Here is a 14,790-nt window from a genome sequence, read left to right as displayed (position 1 = left end):
AAGAGAATTAGGCTATTCGGATGAGATAGCGCTCTGGGATAGCCAGCCAGTTAATTCAGAAGAAACAGAAAGGTACTTCTACGGCCCTTAGTCTCCTCTACTATGGTATGAGGCCGAATGAGTCTAGACAGGCGTGTGATACCATCCACCCAATTCGAACAAGCCTGCAGATCTAGCAGCACGGAATTCAGGATACTTGCCTGCTTTTTTGGCGAACCCCTGTCCCTCCGTTCCAACCGCAAACAGGAAACAGGAAACAGCAAATAGAAACAGCCAACGGTGCGTGATGAGGCTGCAGTAGTGCTGCGCCGCTGTCCCGTTGTCCCGTCCGGGCCGCTGGGGGGTCTGCGCCGCAGTGCATTAGGGCATGTCTGGGCGCCCACACGGAGCTTCGGAAGGAAATGGTACGATGTCCACGGAGTAGCGTAGCTGATTATCATTATATGACTATATCCAATAATCTGCATAGCTTTTTCATATTTGTTATATATACATCGAAACTCCACCGAACGCCACCCGTTTCAACCAACGGGGCCGCGCCCAGTTCCCCAACTTTGTATCTTGACAAGGGACCGGGCACTGACGCTACCGGGAGCGCTGAAATGGGCCTGGGCTCTCCCGTGGGAAGTAGGCTTCATTCCCTCTCGCGTCTCTGCTCGCCTCTCCGGACTCCCGGCTTTGCTGGACCTGGACTTCCGTCGTCTTCGTAATATCCATTGGACCGGGGCGTAAAATATTTTCCTGGCTTCCCTCGCGATCCACGGCCGCTGTTTCGAATAGAGAGGCATCGGGCATGCGCTGGAGACGGATGGCGGCTTTCCTACTCGTGGTTTTGCTGGAGGGATATGTAGAGGAGTTGTAGTATGTTTGGCGTTTGTGGGTTATGGCTGTGTAGCATTGGGGGAGGGTTGGGAGGGTGGCGCAGATGATTATCACGTACATCTGCTCGAATATCAGACTGGTTTGGTTATTAGAGACAGGACATAGTTTCATACCTCAACACTGTTCCTGGTTAGTGAAGTCAGATTGGGATGGCATAGAGGGACTCACGAGTACCATGTAGTGATTGGAGCCCAGGACCCTGGATTTTCAGTTAGACTCGTGGGCTTCACACCGAAATGGGTACAGACATGTTATATCGGCGTGTTCTGGCAGGTTCTTCAACAGTATACATTTCACCAGTGTCGCCGCCGCCGCACTGTGCTGTTAGATAGAGTCAGAGTCTGGAAGCGGGAGACGTACAATACACCAGCCCCCAAAATGGCCACGATGCCGACCTTCTTGAAGGTAGGCAGCTGGATGCGGTAGAATATCACAACGGGGAAGAACGCCAGGGCCAGGTCCGCAAATGCATTGAAGGCTGCTTGGGAAGTGCCCCCGATAAGCTGTAACTGGAGCGAGAAGCACGACCCCTCGGTGTCAGGAAGCCATATCTTCTTTGGCGGTCGACAGAAGCCTATGATAACGACGATGGCGAACACGTTCCAGGCAATAGACACCACAGTGAGAATGTATAGAAACCACCGCTGCCACGACTTGGCCGACTGGCCCATGAGACGGATAAGGAAGATGGCGACGGATATCTTGCCTGTCGTGGTACTGACGACAGAGAAGTTGGGCGCGATGACGGTGTATTTTGCTGCGTTGACTTTGTCTTCTGGACTGGCGATATCGTCCGTATGCATTCCCAGGCCGTATGAGACAGCCACCTGTGCGAGGGAGGAGCAAACCAATGCACTCGCCTGTTTTTTGTTAGCACTTGTCCGGATATGCAGATACTCCCACAATTAAATACCAAAGCCAAGGCGATGAAGAAGTCATCCCACCCAGGAAGCCTAGTCAGCACAAGCCTGGTATACAGTCGAAGCCCAACGATCATAATCGACACAGCCCCGAGCGTCCACGACGCCGCGGTGATACTGGCAGACTGGTCGTCCACCATGGTGTGCGCATAAAGTGGCTCCCATCGCACCGGAGAGCCTCGTCGAGGACATTATATGGCAGGACACTACGACATTAGTACGAGGGCGATCCTGCGACCTGTCAACTCGCTTGGCAAGAGAGGTAGTGAAACGTCCTGTCGTCCATGGTGTCAATATCCTTGCCAGAGACAACGCTACATGCGCCGCCGTTGCATCCCATCACACCACCCCCCTGTGCGGGATCTGTTCGGTACCAGCCTGTCGGTGCCCTATCTCCTGCCTCTTTGGTCATGGCAGTCGACATTTTCATTAGAGGTCGCTGGGGTGCGCATCCAGTCTTTGTTTCCAGGGGCTGGAACCGAATAATACCGGCTAGCTAGAGAGTCCATAAATTGATACCAGGATATCACCATCGGCCTCCCCCTTGCCCCAATATTAAAACACTACACCTCTCTTCAACATATCATACATTCTATCCCTAAGAACCGAAATGACACAATCAAACGGTGCCCATACCAACGGCGCTCATGCCAATGGCACTTCCAACGGTGCTGCTAACGGTGCTGCTAACGGTGCTGCTAACGGTGCTACCAACTCCTATAAAAACGGCACCAACAAGTGCGACCATGTGGACACTCTCGTCGACAAGGTTAACCAGTCCGTCGGCACATTCCAAGACGGCCACACAGAGAAAGAAAGACTCGTAGCACTCAAAGCAGCCCAGGAACTGGTCCGTGCTCTCCACGGACCCAAAGACAATGTCTACCACCTGGTCTATTCAGTACGAACCCATCGTATATCGACCGCACTGATACCTCTAACTAGAGTCCATTAGCCCACACAAGCCATGTGCGTGCGCATGGGTATCGACTTGGAGATCTTCTCTACACTCAGTAAAGCCTCGGGGCCTGTAAGTTTGCAAGAGCTGGCGGCTGTTAAGAATGCGAGCCCTTTGATTACCGGTGTGTTCTTCCAACCCCTATCCTAACCCATCCCTGATCTAATTTTAATTTCTGTACAAAGAGCGTGTGCTTCGTGTTCTCGCCGGAATCGAATACGTCGCAGAACACGATGTCCATGTGTACAGTGCCACTCGCATGACGCACCAAATGACCGACCGGTTCAGTATCGCCATGGTGAAGTTCATGTTCGTACTGTCCCAATACAGCTCGAATGTCTCAACTAATATACCTGTCATTCTGTAGTTACGACTTCGGCATGCCCACCGTCGCAAAGATCCCCGAGTTCCTGCGCAAGCATGAATACAAGTCCATCGACGGCAGTACAGCCGGGCCATGGCAGTACGCTACAAATAGCGAAGAGTCACTCTGGGACTGGATAGCCAAGAGCGAAGAGCGGCTGGATATTACACACAGTTTCATGGAAGGGGATCGGGGGAGTCGGCCGCCATGGGTGGAGTGGTTTCCTGTCGAGGAGCAGCTTATCAGCACGTTTACTGGGAGTCATGAAGATGTCTTTCTGGTGGATGTTGCAGGGGGCAGGGGACATGATATAAGGACGTTCAGGGAGAAGTTTCCCCAGGCGAGGGGGCGTTTTGTCCTTGAGGATTTGGAACATGTCATTGAGCAGAGCGTGGATGGGCTGCAGGCTGAGAAGATTGCGTTTGATTTGTTTAAGCCCCAGCCGGTTAAAGGTATGAAGCTCTGCCGTGTCATGAATAGTGGCTAACTTGGCCATTGGAAGGCGCGCGAGTGTACTACATGAAGTTCATCCTGCATGACTGGTCAGACAACGACAGCCTGAAGATCCTGGAGCGGATCCGTGAAGCAATGACGCTCGGGCACTCGGTCCTGGTTATAGAAGAGTTCATCCTCCCTGAAAAGGATTGCCCGATGCTCTCGGCGATGTGGGACTGGGAGATGATGGTATTCCTCAACAGTCTCGAGCGCTCCGAGGGGCATTGGCGAAGGCTGCTGGACGAGGCGGGCTTTGAGGGGAAGTTCTTCTACCCTCCTGGTGATGGCCAGGTACGTTATACCTCTTCGAAGCAGATGTTGGTTGGGCTAATTTGTATAGGGCATTATTACAGCAGAACTGAAGTAGTAAAGTGGGCCAGGACACTGGCCCTTACTAAATGGGTTTTGCAGTACCAGTATATACGCAGTAGAAAGTGTGTATAAACACGAGGAATTATGTGTTTGAATCTTTGATATGGCGCTAAATGAGATATCCATCTTTACCAATTACCCCGAATCGCCACATTTCTTCGACCTCATTCCCGAAGAAAGCTTGAAGCCGGAAGATAGCTAGTAGACCCTGCTTTAACTAGGAAGGTCATGCTTGATATGGGTATCTACAGTCTGACCTGGATTTTCCAGACCTTGTATACTACTCAGTCTCCGGGAACGCGGAAGCCGCAGAGAGTTGTTTCTAGTGTGCAGCGATATGGGCCAACTGGTGTAGATGAGACGGCGACCATTCTTCTTGCGTTCCCGTGAGACGCAGAGTCTGGTGGTGACATCCATGGTATAGCCACTACTGGCTTTCGGGTGGCTAGTGATACCGACGGCCAGGGGAGCAGTGGGCCTGCGATTCATATTCAGTGTAGGAAGGGTGAGTTGCAGGTTTGGCCGCCTGTTTATCGACCGACCAGAACAAGGTTGATTCTGATGTTCCCTCATACTCTGCGTCAGCGAGTTTTGAGGCTATCCAATTTGATACCCTCGTATTCGGCTCAAGCTCCCACTAGTCCTGAGTCATGCCAAGGACTCCACTTCTTGGGGATCTGGATTATCCAGCGACTGTCGTGATGGATGGCTGTTTAAAGAGCATCTTTCGATATACATCATTCTTCATCCCGCAATAGTTAGTACCCACATGATTGTTGAGATTGCGACATAGGTATATGTTGTTAGACTAAGAGTAACGAGGAAGGTCCACGCACTGATTAGAACATTTAGTTCAAAATTAAGATTAAGCTACATTCATTGCATTTATTCATGACTGTCATCTGCAAGTGAAGATGACCGACGGAGACCGCGGAACCCGAGGATTCCCTCAGAGTCAGAAATTAAAAATGGCCACGAAGACTGCCACAGAATCCTTCCCACATTCCAGACCGGCGCCCGCGGACAGATGCGACTCGGCGCCAAGTGGATTCTGCCATAGCTGGACGATGATGGGCTGAAATCCGACTTTCGAGACTGCCACCGAGTCTGTATACGAGAACGAGTCATCCGGTTCCGCCTCGTCGGTCGCATAAAGGGGCCCTCTTTCAACGAAGAACAACACCCCTGCTACCTCTGCGATGGATCTGGGCTTCTGATATTTTCTCCGACCTCCTTTACTCACTCGAGATATGGATGCCAAGGAAGTTCATGATAAGCAGATGGCGACGGGGAAAGACGAGTCGCTCTCGCGCTCCACGTCAGGCAAGGAAAAGCCTGCACCGGAAAAGGAGAGCGAAGAGGCAAGCTTCGGTGCTTATAAGGTCAGTAACGAGGAATACACTCTTCAAGAGCTATGCTAACTGCGAGACAGAGAATCTTCGGCTTCGCCAGCCGAGTCGAGCTGGCCCTGCAAGCGATCGCTGTCCTTGCAGCATGCGCATCAGGGGCAGGAATTGCTCTTCAAAACCTCATCTTTGGCAGATTCATCACAATCATTACCGACTTTGTCGCCGAGACATCAACCGCAGGGCAATTCCGCGACGATGTCGCTGAGATGGCGTATGCTTGCTTGCCCCCTTTAACGGTCCAGAAATACTGACGTTCAAGGCTCTATTTCGTGTACTTGGGTATCGCGCGACTCGTCCTCTCGTACACGTACAACACGCTCCTCACATACGCTGCGTACCGTGTAATTCGCAACATTCGGCACAGCTACCTCAAGGCCGCGCTGAGCCAGGAGGTAGCATACTACGACTTTGGAACCGGGGGGTCCATCGCTGCGCAAGCGACCTCGAATGGAAAGCTCATCCAGGCTGGAATTGCCGAGAAGATTGGACTCTTGTTCCAGGGCCTCGCGGCGTTCGTGACTGCCTTCATTATCGCCTTTGTGGTGCAGTGGAAACTGACTCTGATCTGCCTGTGTATCGCCCCGGCTACTATCATTGTAATGGGGGTTATCGCCGGTATTGAAGCTGGGCATGAGACGAAGATATTACAGATCCATGCTCAGGCCAATTCGTATGCGGAGGGTGTCCTGGCTGGTGTGAAGGCTGTGCATGCGTTTCAGATGCGAGCGAGTGTGGTGAAAAAGTTTGATGAGTATTTAACAGAGGCACATAACGTTGGGAAGAAGATTTCGCCGCTCATGGGAATCATGTTCTCTGCGGAATATACCATCATCTACCTTGGCTTTGGATTGGCTTTCTGGCAGGGTATACATCTGATGGTCAAAGGAGAGATTAACACGGCGGGCGAGATCTTCACGTACGTCTTATTGACCCCTCAACATCCTATACTAATACTTTGATAGTGTCCTATTGTCAGTCGTCATCGCTGCAATCAACTTAACCTTGCTGGCACCATACTCAATCGACTTCAGTAGAGCCGCTTCGGCCGCTGCACAGCTGTTCAAGTTAATCGACCGAGAGTCGACAATAAACCCATACAGCAAAGACGGCATCGAGCCAGAAACGATGATCGGAGAAGTTGAGCTCGAGAACCTCTCCTTTAGCTATCCCACCAGGCCGGGGATCACTGTTTTAGACAACTTCAGCCTCAAAGTCCCAGCAGGGAAAGTAACCGCCCTGGTTGGACAATCTGGGTCTGGAAAGAGTACCATAGTCGGCCTCATTGAACGCTGGTATAACCCCAACACAGGAACTATAACACTCGACGGCACGCCAATCGAGAAACTAAACCTGGGCTGGCTGCGCAAGAACGTCCGCCTGGTCCAACAAGAACCAGTGCTATTCCAGGGATCTGTTTTCGATAATATCAAATACGGCCTGGTCGGGACTCCCTGGGAGAACGTGTCAAGAGAAGAACAGATGGAAAAGGTGCAAGAGGCCGCCAAAATGGCATACGCGCACGATTTTATCACCGAGTTGACAAATGGCTATGACACTCCCATCGGACAGCGCGGTGGTTTGCTCTCTGGTGGCCAGAAGCAGCGAGTGGCCATTGCTCGCAGCGTCATCTCCCAACCCAAGGTTCTTCTGTTGGATGAAGCAACTAGCGCACTGGACCCTCATGCAGAGGCAATCGTGCAGAAGGCCCTCGATAAGGCAGCAGAAGGGCGCACGACTATTGTTATTGCACACAAGCTCGCAACGATCCGCAAGGCAGATAACATTGTGGTTATGAGCAAGGGCTCCATTGTCGAGCAGGGTACACACGAATCACTGATTGCAGAGGACGGGGTATATGGGCGGCTTGTTAGAATCCAGAACCTCACTGTCGCTGCCAGGGAAGAAGCAGATATTAAAGAGGAAGAAGATACCACGGAGGACGAGGCGCCCCTGGAGACAGCAGAGACAATGGAAGGCCTCAGTCGGTATGCGACCTCTGTCCGAGGGAAGATGGAGTCTATGAAAGAGCGAGATAACTACGACAATCACAAGCAGATGGGCATCATGGCCGTCATCGTTCGCCTGGTAAAGGAGTGTCCTCAGCTGATATGGGCGTACGTGTTTGTCGTGCTAGGCTGTCTCGCAGCATGCGCTGCCTACCCTGGGCAGGCAATCCTGATGTCCCACGTCGTCGAAGTCTTCCAACTCACTGGAGATGCGATGCTGGATAGAGGAGACTTTTACGCATCCATGTTCATCGTTCTCGCTGCTGGCTGTCTCGTCTCATACTTCGCCATCGGTTACGCAACAAATGTCGTAGCTCATCATCTTAGCCACTGGTTTCGCAGGCTCATCCTGCACGAGATGCTGCGCCAGGATATCCAATTCTTCGATCGCAGCGAGAATACCACGGGCGCCCTCGTCAGCCATATTGACTCGTACCCGCAGGCGATCCTGGAGCTGATGGGCTTCAACATCGCCTTGATCCTCGTTGCCGTTTTGAATCTGGTTGGCTCTGCAATCCTTGCCATTGCACACTCGTGGAAGCTGGGACTTGTCGTCGTCTTTGGCGGTCTTCCTCCTCTTGTTGGTGCTGGTCTGGCTAAGATCAGACTTGACGCCAGCCTCGACCGCAACACTTCGAAGAAGTACTCCGCCAGTTCATCGATCGCCTCTGAAGCTGTGAATGCTATTCGCACCGTCTCATCCCTCGCCATTGAAGGTGACGTGCTGCGACGATACACCGAGGAACTCGACACGGCGGTGGCATCCTCCGTCAAGCCGATGGCCAGCACGATGGTCTGCTTCGGCCTGACGCAGTGCATCGAGTACTGGTTCCAAGCTCTTGGATTCTGGTACGGCTGTCGCCTGCTTTCGACCGGAGAAGTCAGCATGTACAATTTCTTCGTCGCATTCCTGGGTGTTTTCTACACGGGACAGGCATCTGCGCAGATCTTCCAGTTCTCAACCAGCGTCACAAAGGGAATCAACGCGACAAACTACATCTTCTGGCTCCATGGACTCCAGCCTACAGTCCGAGAGACGCCTGAAAACCGCGACAGTGACCCCGGGTCTGGCGCGCCCATTGCCCTCGACAATGTGCGCTTTTCATACCCACTGCGACCTGACGCCGCTGTTCTCAAAGGTGTCAATATACAGGTAACTCAAATCAAAAGCTCAAATCAAAGTCAATGACTAACAACACCAGATAAACAAAGGCCAATTCATCGCCCTCGTCGGCGCGTCAGGCTGCGGTAAATCCACCATGATCGCCATGCTAGAGCGCTTCTACGACCCAACAACAGGCACGATCACAATCGACTCGTCCGCCCTCCCAGCCCTCAACCCAGTGCACTACCGCAACATCGTCGCCCTGGTGCAGCAAGAACCCACGCTTTTTCAAGGAACGATCCGTGAGAACATCGCACTGGGAATCTTCAACCCAGACACCGAACCCTTCTTCACGGAGAAACAGGGCCCAACTACAAATGATATCCCCGATAGTACCATAGAAACCGCCCTCCGCGCTGCAAACGCCTGGGACTTCGTCTCCTCTTTACCAGAAGGTATATACACGCCCGCAGGGTCAGGAGGGACCCAACTCTCGGGCGGACAAAGACAACGCATCGCGATCGCGCGCGCCCTCATACGCAATCCCAAGATCCTGCTGCTCGACGAGGCAACTAGTGCATTGGACACGGAGAGCGAGAAGATCGTGCAGCGGGCGCTCGAGGAGGCGGCGAAATCGGGCGACCGCATTACGGTTGCGGTCGCGCATCGGCTGAGTACCATCAAGGATGCGGATTTGATTTGTGTGTTTTATGGAGGAAGGATTGTGGAGATGGGTGAGCATCAGGAGTTGGTTAGGGCTGGTGGCTTGTATAGACGTATGTGTGAGGCGCAGGCGCTGGATTGAGTTTCTTCTTTTCTTCTTTACGTATACGGTTAATAGATAAGGTTGTATAATATAAACTTACCCTTCTCTTCATGGCGTGATCGAGGTGTATTTTCGCTATTGCATATATTCATTGAAGAAGGCAATAAGGCTGTTATGGCTGTACTCTGCTCGCCACTACGATATGCTTTCTCGTTCCCCGGTCCATCAGTCAGGCACATACGCGTACTGCTCCTGACGCATATTATAGTTTCAGCAGAGACATTTCAAGGTGGCATGGTGCCTGACCCAAACAAATGACCGCATATCAACCCTGCCAGGCCAGGACAAGGTTTTCAGGGCAGCATCCCACCGTCAGGAACACAGGTACGAGTAGAACCTTACTTCTGACCTTGCCTTTATATTCCCAGTCTGCATCCCCATTCCATCCTCACCTTTACACTTGCTGCCCTCGCTGTGTCATCACCAAAATGTCAATCCGCAGCATCTACAACAGCGTCCCCAGCATCAGCACCCCGAACATCAGCGTATCAAGCCTAACGAACCTTTTCGAAGATACCAGAGTCACGGAATGGAATACCCACGGACGAACTCAAATCCGCCAAGGTATACGAGAAGAAATAAGCAAGATATTCGATAAGATCTACTTCTCGATATCGCCGTTTATAGACCCCACCACCGCCTCTGAGCTCGGAATCCAATGCGAGAAGCTGAACCTGGTTACACATGGAGGCGAGCGCCGGCGCGAGCCCTTTTTCAAGTCCCGGCCATCAACCTGGCTCGTTCTTCATCCGGTTGACCCGGAGCACCGGAAAACAACTAAGCTGATTGCGTCTATGGACCGAGAATGGCAGACCCGTATAAACAATGTCGGGGGTAACTACGCCGAGGCAGAGATGGTTTCCGCGGCACTGGGCTATGCGTTTAGACATTACGAGCGGGTTACACCGTTTGAGGATACAAGAGCAGAAGATGGGTCGCGAGACTGTTCGGATTCGTATACCCTGGAGGAGATATCGGGGTGGGTGAACCTGTGAGTACATCCTTATCACATCAACACCCAACTAGCAGCCCTAAGCGATGGACTACTCATACTATGTAGTGGAAAAAGCACCCACATCGAAAAAGACAAATACATGCAACCAAGCCCTTTGCCGAAGCCAGAATCCCCAGACGAACCCCCTCCCGATCCAAAGGACAATATCAATCCCACCGCGTTCCAGTGGACCAGGCTCGCCAATGCATGGATGCGCGACGATTCAAAGCCTCATCGCATCTTCCTGCTCGAACACGCCAGCCACCCCGAGGAGCAGCTCCTGCGCGCTGAGGTCTTGACTATACTTGGTATGATCCGGGAGAGACTTGCTGGACATACATTGCGGGAACATAAGATTGCGCCGGTACGTCTTGACTCTTCCCTTCCTGTCAGGTCATTGTTCAGCTGGATATATATATTAATGTGTATTGTGTGTCTAGGTAATGGTGATCTCCTGCATGAATGGATTCGCAGCCCGGATTATCGAGGGACACTATAGCGAGGGGAAGCTGGTACTCTATAAAAGCGAGCTTTTTGATTTTGCTACGGAGGGATATCGAGAGGCGAATGTCGAGCTTTTCTTGCTGTATCTTGGGAGCCAGCCTGTTGGAGACACGGTTTCTTGAATTTCTGCAAGTCTACTCTTGATGCATCGCATCTCCTTCGGGTTTGGGTTGGATGGGATTCTCCTGTTATTGTTCATTGCTTCCAGCCTACTACGCTTACTTTATGGTTAAGGTCGTCACAATCAAACTCATATCAGCACCAAATATATTCACGAAGAGGTATTATATATTAAGGATCCCTATGTAAACCCCCTCCGCATATCCCGGCGGGATCGTAGCCTCTTTGGTCCGGAGCTCACGATATCGGGGTATTCGTCTAGCGGCATTAATCGTTTACGCCTGGGAGAGGACCTGGTTGAGGGTGGACAGGCCAGCTGTGACATGTCAGCAATCTATTGAAGGTTGAATTTAGTCAGGCCACCTACAGTTGCCACCGACAAGGGTGAGGATGTTCTGGAGACCAGCAGCGTCAACGTCGCCGCTCTGGATACGGCTGACAAGGCCGTTGGAGAGGACGCCGAAGTCAGAGACCTTCTCGGTGGAGCCGAGGACTGGATATTGTTAGCTTGGTTGAATCAAGTGGAGAATATAGTCAGACATACCGCTGGTGACGGTGGGGATGAGCTCGCTGGTGGCAAGGTCAAGAATGCCCGAGACGGGGTTGGAGCTGGAGCCGGAGCCAGCGCTGGTGATGCCCTCAACGAGACCACCGACGAGGGTGTTCAGGGTGTTGTGGACGGTGGAGAGCTGAGAAGTGGCATCGCCAAGGTCAGCCTTGTTGAGAGTGCCACTGCTGACGGCGCCGTTCAGGTTGCCGAGCACATCATCGATACGAGTGACGGTGGCCTGGACCTTGACGACGTCAAGACCGGGGAGGGCAGCAGCAGCAGCAGAGCCAGCAATGGCGAGGGTAGCGACGATTCCAGTGAACTTCATCTTGAAAGGTATGTTGTTGTTGTTGTTGTTGTTGTTGTTGTTGTTGTAAAGAATGAATGACTTGGTCAAAAGACTCAAAGTGAATGAGAGACTGGTAAGTTGGTAAGGAAGGACTTGGGTAAAGAAAGACTGGAGCGAAAACTGAACACTTGGACGAGAGACAACGAGACTGGGAGTGTTTTATATAGGCCCAAGCCCTGTCGTTGTTTACTCTGTTCCTGAGATTGGTTCTGTAGATCAGGGGCTGGCTGGCAGCATGGCAATACTCCAGTGTACTTCAGCCATGAGGCCCGCGAGAACTCATTTCAGCCGTGAATAGCGATCGACAGGCCATGCAAAACTCTGGCTGCAAGAGCCCAGCGTGGTGAAGCTGCAATGGGGATATACGATGCTGATCCTGCGCGGTTTGATTCCTTTAAGCTCCAGGGAAAGTGGCTCTCCCCGCGCTGCAGCACCAATAAGAAAGGCTCAGAATCCTGTCAAATAGTCAGGCTCCACCGGGCTTCAACTGGTCCCAACGTTCTCCAATTCGGGCGTGAAATTAAAGGGCCCGTGCAGCTGTTCAGGGGAACGCGTGCCCCTGATGGGCCAATGTCTCGGCAGTGGCGAGTCTTGTCTTGCTTGACAAATTAAGCTGCTTCCGCCGCGTTCTTCACCCCTGGCGAACGGTTCTTGGGATGGTTCTACGGGGTACTTCGAGGAGAAACGAGGAATGTCAACACGGCGTGGCAGCCTCCGGAAATTAAGACCCAGAAAGACTCGGTAGAGCCCACCAGCCCACCCTTTCCGACGCCCCGTATGTCACTCTGGAGATCATGTCTTCCACAACGAGAAAGTGAATAGCGGTGCGCTTTGCTTTGACGTCATGGGATTCTTTTGTCTGCGCGGCGATCGCTGGGGTCTCATGTCCTGTGCCCGTTTCTGCTCCCACCACAGCGGGCCATGGAAACTCAGTCCGCGTTGGCGTCTCCATTTCTGCTCCTCTTCCAGGCAACTATTCAACGACGGTCTCCAGAATTCGCCATCGACAGGCCAATCAACAGAGAAAGGGCGGTGCTTTCGAACGGGCCATTTCCCATTGGAAAGACAGACAAGGTTGCCAGATCCAGTTTTTGCGGAGTACACACAACAACATGGACTTCTCGGATATTCTCCGGCCAGTTCCTGTATTCCAGGACATCCCAAGATGAGGTGACTGGTCACTCGTGAGACATGGCTCATCTTGCTGAGATTACTTGGTGAGATTACACGGTTGGTGGACGGGATACTTAACGCCGGTCCTCTTGCGCGTTTTGCTACAGGAAAAACACCATACGGAGTACTGGATGCATCGGGGAAGGTTAACGGTCCCTGCCTTGGTTATTGCGGACTATTCTTCTGCCGGAGATCCCAACGCATCGGTGTACCTAAACTGGTCAGTATTCCTTTATATAAGCCAGCGGGACAGGACGATCCCAACACTCCATGAACACGAAGACGTGGAGATCCATCCCAACCTGCTATTGGACCCCATTCCTAGAATCTGTTTGAGAGTTAAATGGTGTATTCTGGTCAGTCCAATCATTCGGTCCTGGTTCGGGGTTTGCCAGAAGCTATGCATGCCAGTGCCATCCAGGAACACGCCGCGGATATAGGAACGGGAATCGCAAATTGCAAATAGCGAGTTACCAATAGTGTATCTCGTAGTTTGTATGCCTGATTTGCCACTTTCTAACTAGTTCCACAAAATTGGTAAGCCATCACTCTGGTATCACGCTCTCTGAGTGAAGCGGTCTGCAATACAGTTCATCCTGGAACCTCACATCAAGATCAGTCCTCGTTCTTCCCGGCAATGAGAAATTACATTCCATGTATGCAGTTCCTATGTCGTAGCAACAATCCATCCTAACTGTCCGGGATCCTGTTCCAGAGATGAGACCCAGATATGGGTCCACCCACGAGTGCACGAGACCCTTGATGGAAGATTGGAACGCAGCATAGTGGAACCAACACGCAGCTCGATCCAGATATTGGAGCCTGTTATCAGGGTAGTAATAGTATAGAGGAACTAGCAGCACCTCTATCCCATTCCCGCTCTCTCAAGGTCCCGCATGGCTGTGACCCTCCGCGATCAGGCCTCTTCCCTGCCAGGGCCACTCGCGTACTCAGGACTCTGATTTGCTTCCATGATCTTGGTCTTTGTGGTCGCTGGGTATGCGTCTTGTTTCAAGTGGGTGAGGTATGACACTCGTACCCATATATACGTCCTACATACCCACGTTCCATCCACCGTCCCTCTGAGGGTACACTCTCTATCAAGTATCGAACAGTACTTCGTTGATATACCGAAGAGGGCTTGGAAATCCCCTACACCATGCACAGTCTCCCATCCAGTGCCTGTTCTCAGAGACCACTAACCACCGCCGCCCTCTCATAAACACAGCCGCCGGGCCATACCGCTGTGTAATCTCCAGAAACCTCCAATAATGCGGTCCATAAAAGGCTCTCTTGAAATCCACCTCGTCCACTCTGAGTGATAGTCTCCCGAGCCGGTAACAGCTCATGCTGATATTATCCTGCGCCGCTTTATTACCTATCCAGCCCCCATAATTCACCGGCTCGCCGACGACAGCACCAAATAACGTCTTGCGGAAGTAAGAGTTCGCAGCGAGGGTGCCCGGAAAGGATACCCCGCTCGTGGCGTTGAATCCTACGCCTGAGAAGATGGAACCCTTCGCGGTGATAGGAATCATCCTGCCACCGGGGTTATAATCGGAGACGTTCAGGTTGAGGGAATGGAGCTATACTCAGTCAGGATTTGGGATATTTGGTCACTGCTTCCCCAGCCCACCCGGTCCATAGTCTCTAGGACGGGTGCTAGGTATCCGTCAAGGATGCAGGTCTAACCCCAGCGATAATCGCAGGCATCATAGGAATCCGAACGTCGCCGCTACGAATACAACCTAGGCAATGCCCTC

The 14,790-nt window shown here is 52.2% G+C and overlaps 5 protein-coding genes across 5 annotated transcripts; 3 read left to right on the top strand and 2 right to left on the bottom strand.

Moving 5' to 3' along the window:
• Positions 1–585: 585 nt before the first annotated feature.
• On the bottom strand, positions 586–1,942 carry APUU_20706S (uncharacterized protein; the record flags this gene model as incomplete). Its single annotated transcript, XM_041699378.1, has 6 exons — positions 586–942; positions 996–1,002; positions 1,051–1,081; positions 1,131–1,198; positions 1,243–1,742; positions 1,796–1,942. 6 exons carry the CDS (start codon positions 1,940–1,942, stop codon positions 586–588), a joined length of 1,110 nt encoding a protein of 369 aa, XP_041552468.1.
• Positions 1,943–2,412: 470 nt separating this feature from the next.
• On the top strand, positions 2,413–3,986 carry APUU_20705A (uncharacterized protein; the record flags this gene model as incomplete). The annotated part of the gene is made up of 6 exons (XM_041699377.1): positions 2,413–2,703; positions 2,758–2,884; positions 2,946–3,069; positions 3,128–3,576; positions 3,627–3,910; positions 3,960–3,986. 6 exons carry the CDS (start codon positions 2,413–2,415, stop codon positions 3,984–3,986), a joined length of 1,302 nt encoding a protein of 433 aa, XP_041552467.1.
• Positions 3,987–5,241: 1,255 nt separating this feature from the next.
• APUU_20704A (ABC transporter ATP-binding protein) lies at positions 5,242–9,316 on the top strand (the record flags this gene model as incomplete). The annotated part of the gene is made up of 5 exons (XM_041699376.1): positions 5,242–5,373; positions 5,424–5,611; positions 5,660–6,316; positions 6,363–8,559; positions 8,609–9,316. 5 exons carry the CDS (start codon positions 5,242–5,244, stop codon positions 9,314–9,316), a joined length of 3,882 nt encoding a protein of 1,293 aa, XP_041552466.1.
• A 449-nt stretch (positions 9,317–9,765) lies between these two features.
• APUU_20703A (uncharacterized protein) lies at positions 9,766–10,957 on the top strand (the record flags this gene model as incomplete). Its single annotated transcript, XM_041699373.1, has 3 exons — positions 9,766–10,328; positions 10,398–10,695; positions 10,772–10,957. The coding sequence occupies 3 exons, from the start codon at positions 9,766–9,768 to the stop codon at positions 10,955–10,957; spliced, it is 1,047 nt and encodes a 348-aa protein (XP_041552465.1).
• A 273-nt stretch (positions 10,958–11,230) lies between these two features.
• APUU_20702S (uncharacterized protein) lies at positions 11,231–11,833 on the bottom strand (the record flags this gene model as incomplete). Its single annotated transcript, XM_041699372.1, has 3 exons — positions 11,231–11,271; positions 11,323–11,448; positions 11,500–11,833. The coding sequence occupies 3 exons, from the start codon at positions 11,831–11,833 to the stop codon at positions 11,231–11,233; spliced, it is 501 nt and encodes a 166-aa protein (XP_041552464.1).
• Positions 11,834–14,790: the final 2,957 nt, after the last annotated feature.

This window comes from Aspergillus puulaauensis, chromosome 2, assembly GCF_016861865.1.
Source record: "Aspergillus puulaauensis MK2 DNA, chromosome 2, nearly complete sequence".
Lineage (NCBI taxonomy): Eukaryota > Fungi > Ascomycota > Eurotiomycetes > Eurotiales > Aspergillaceae > Aspergillus > Aspergillus puulaauensis.
Note: the sequence above shows the minus strand (reverse complement) of the source record. Positions and strands in the feature narration are given on the sequence as shown.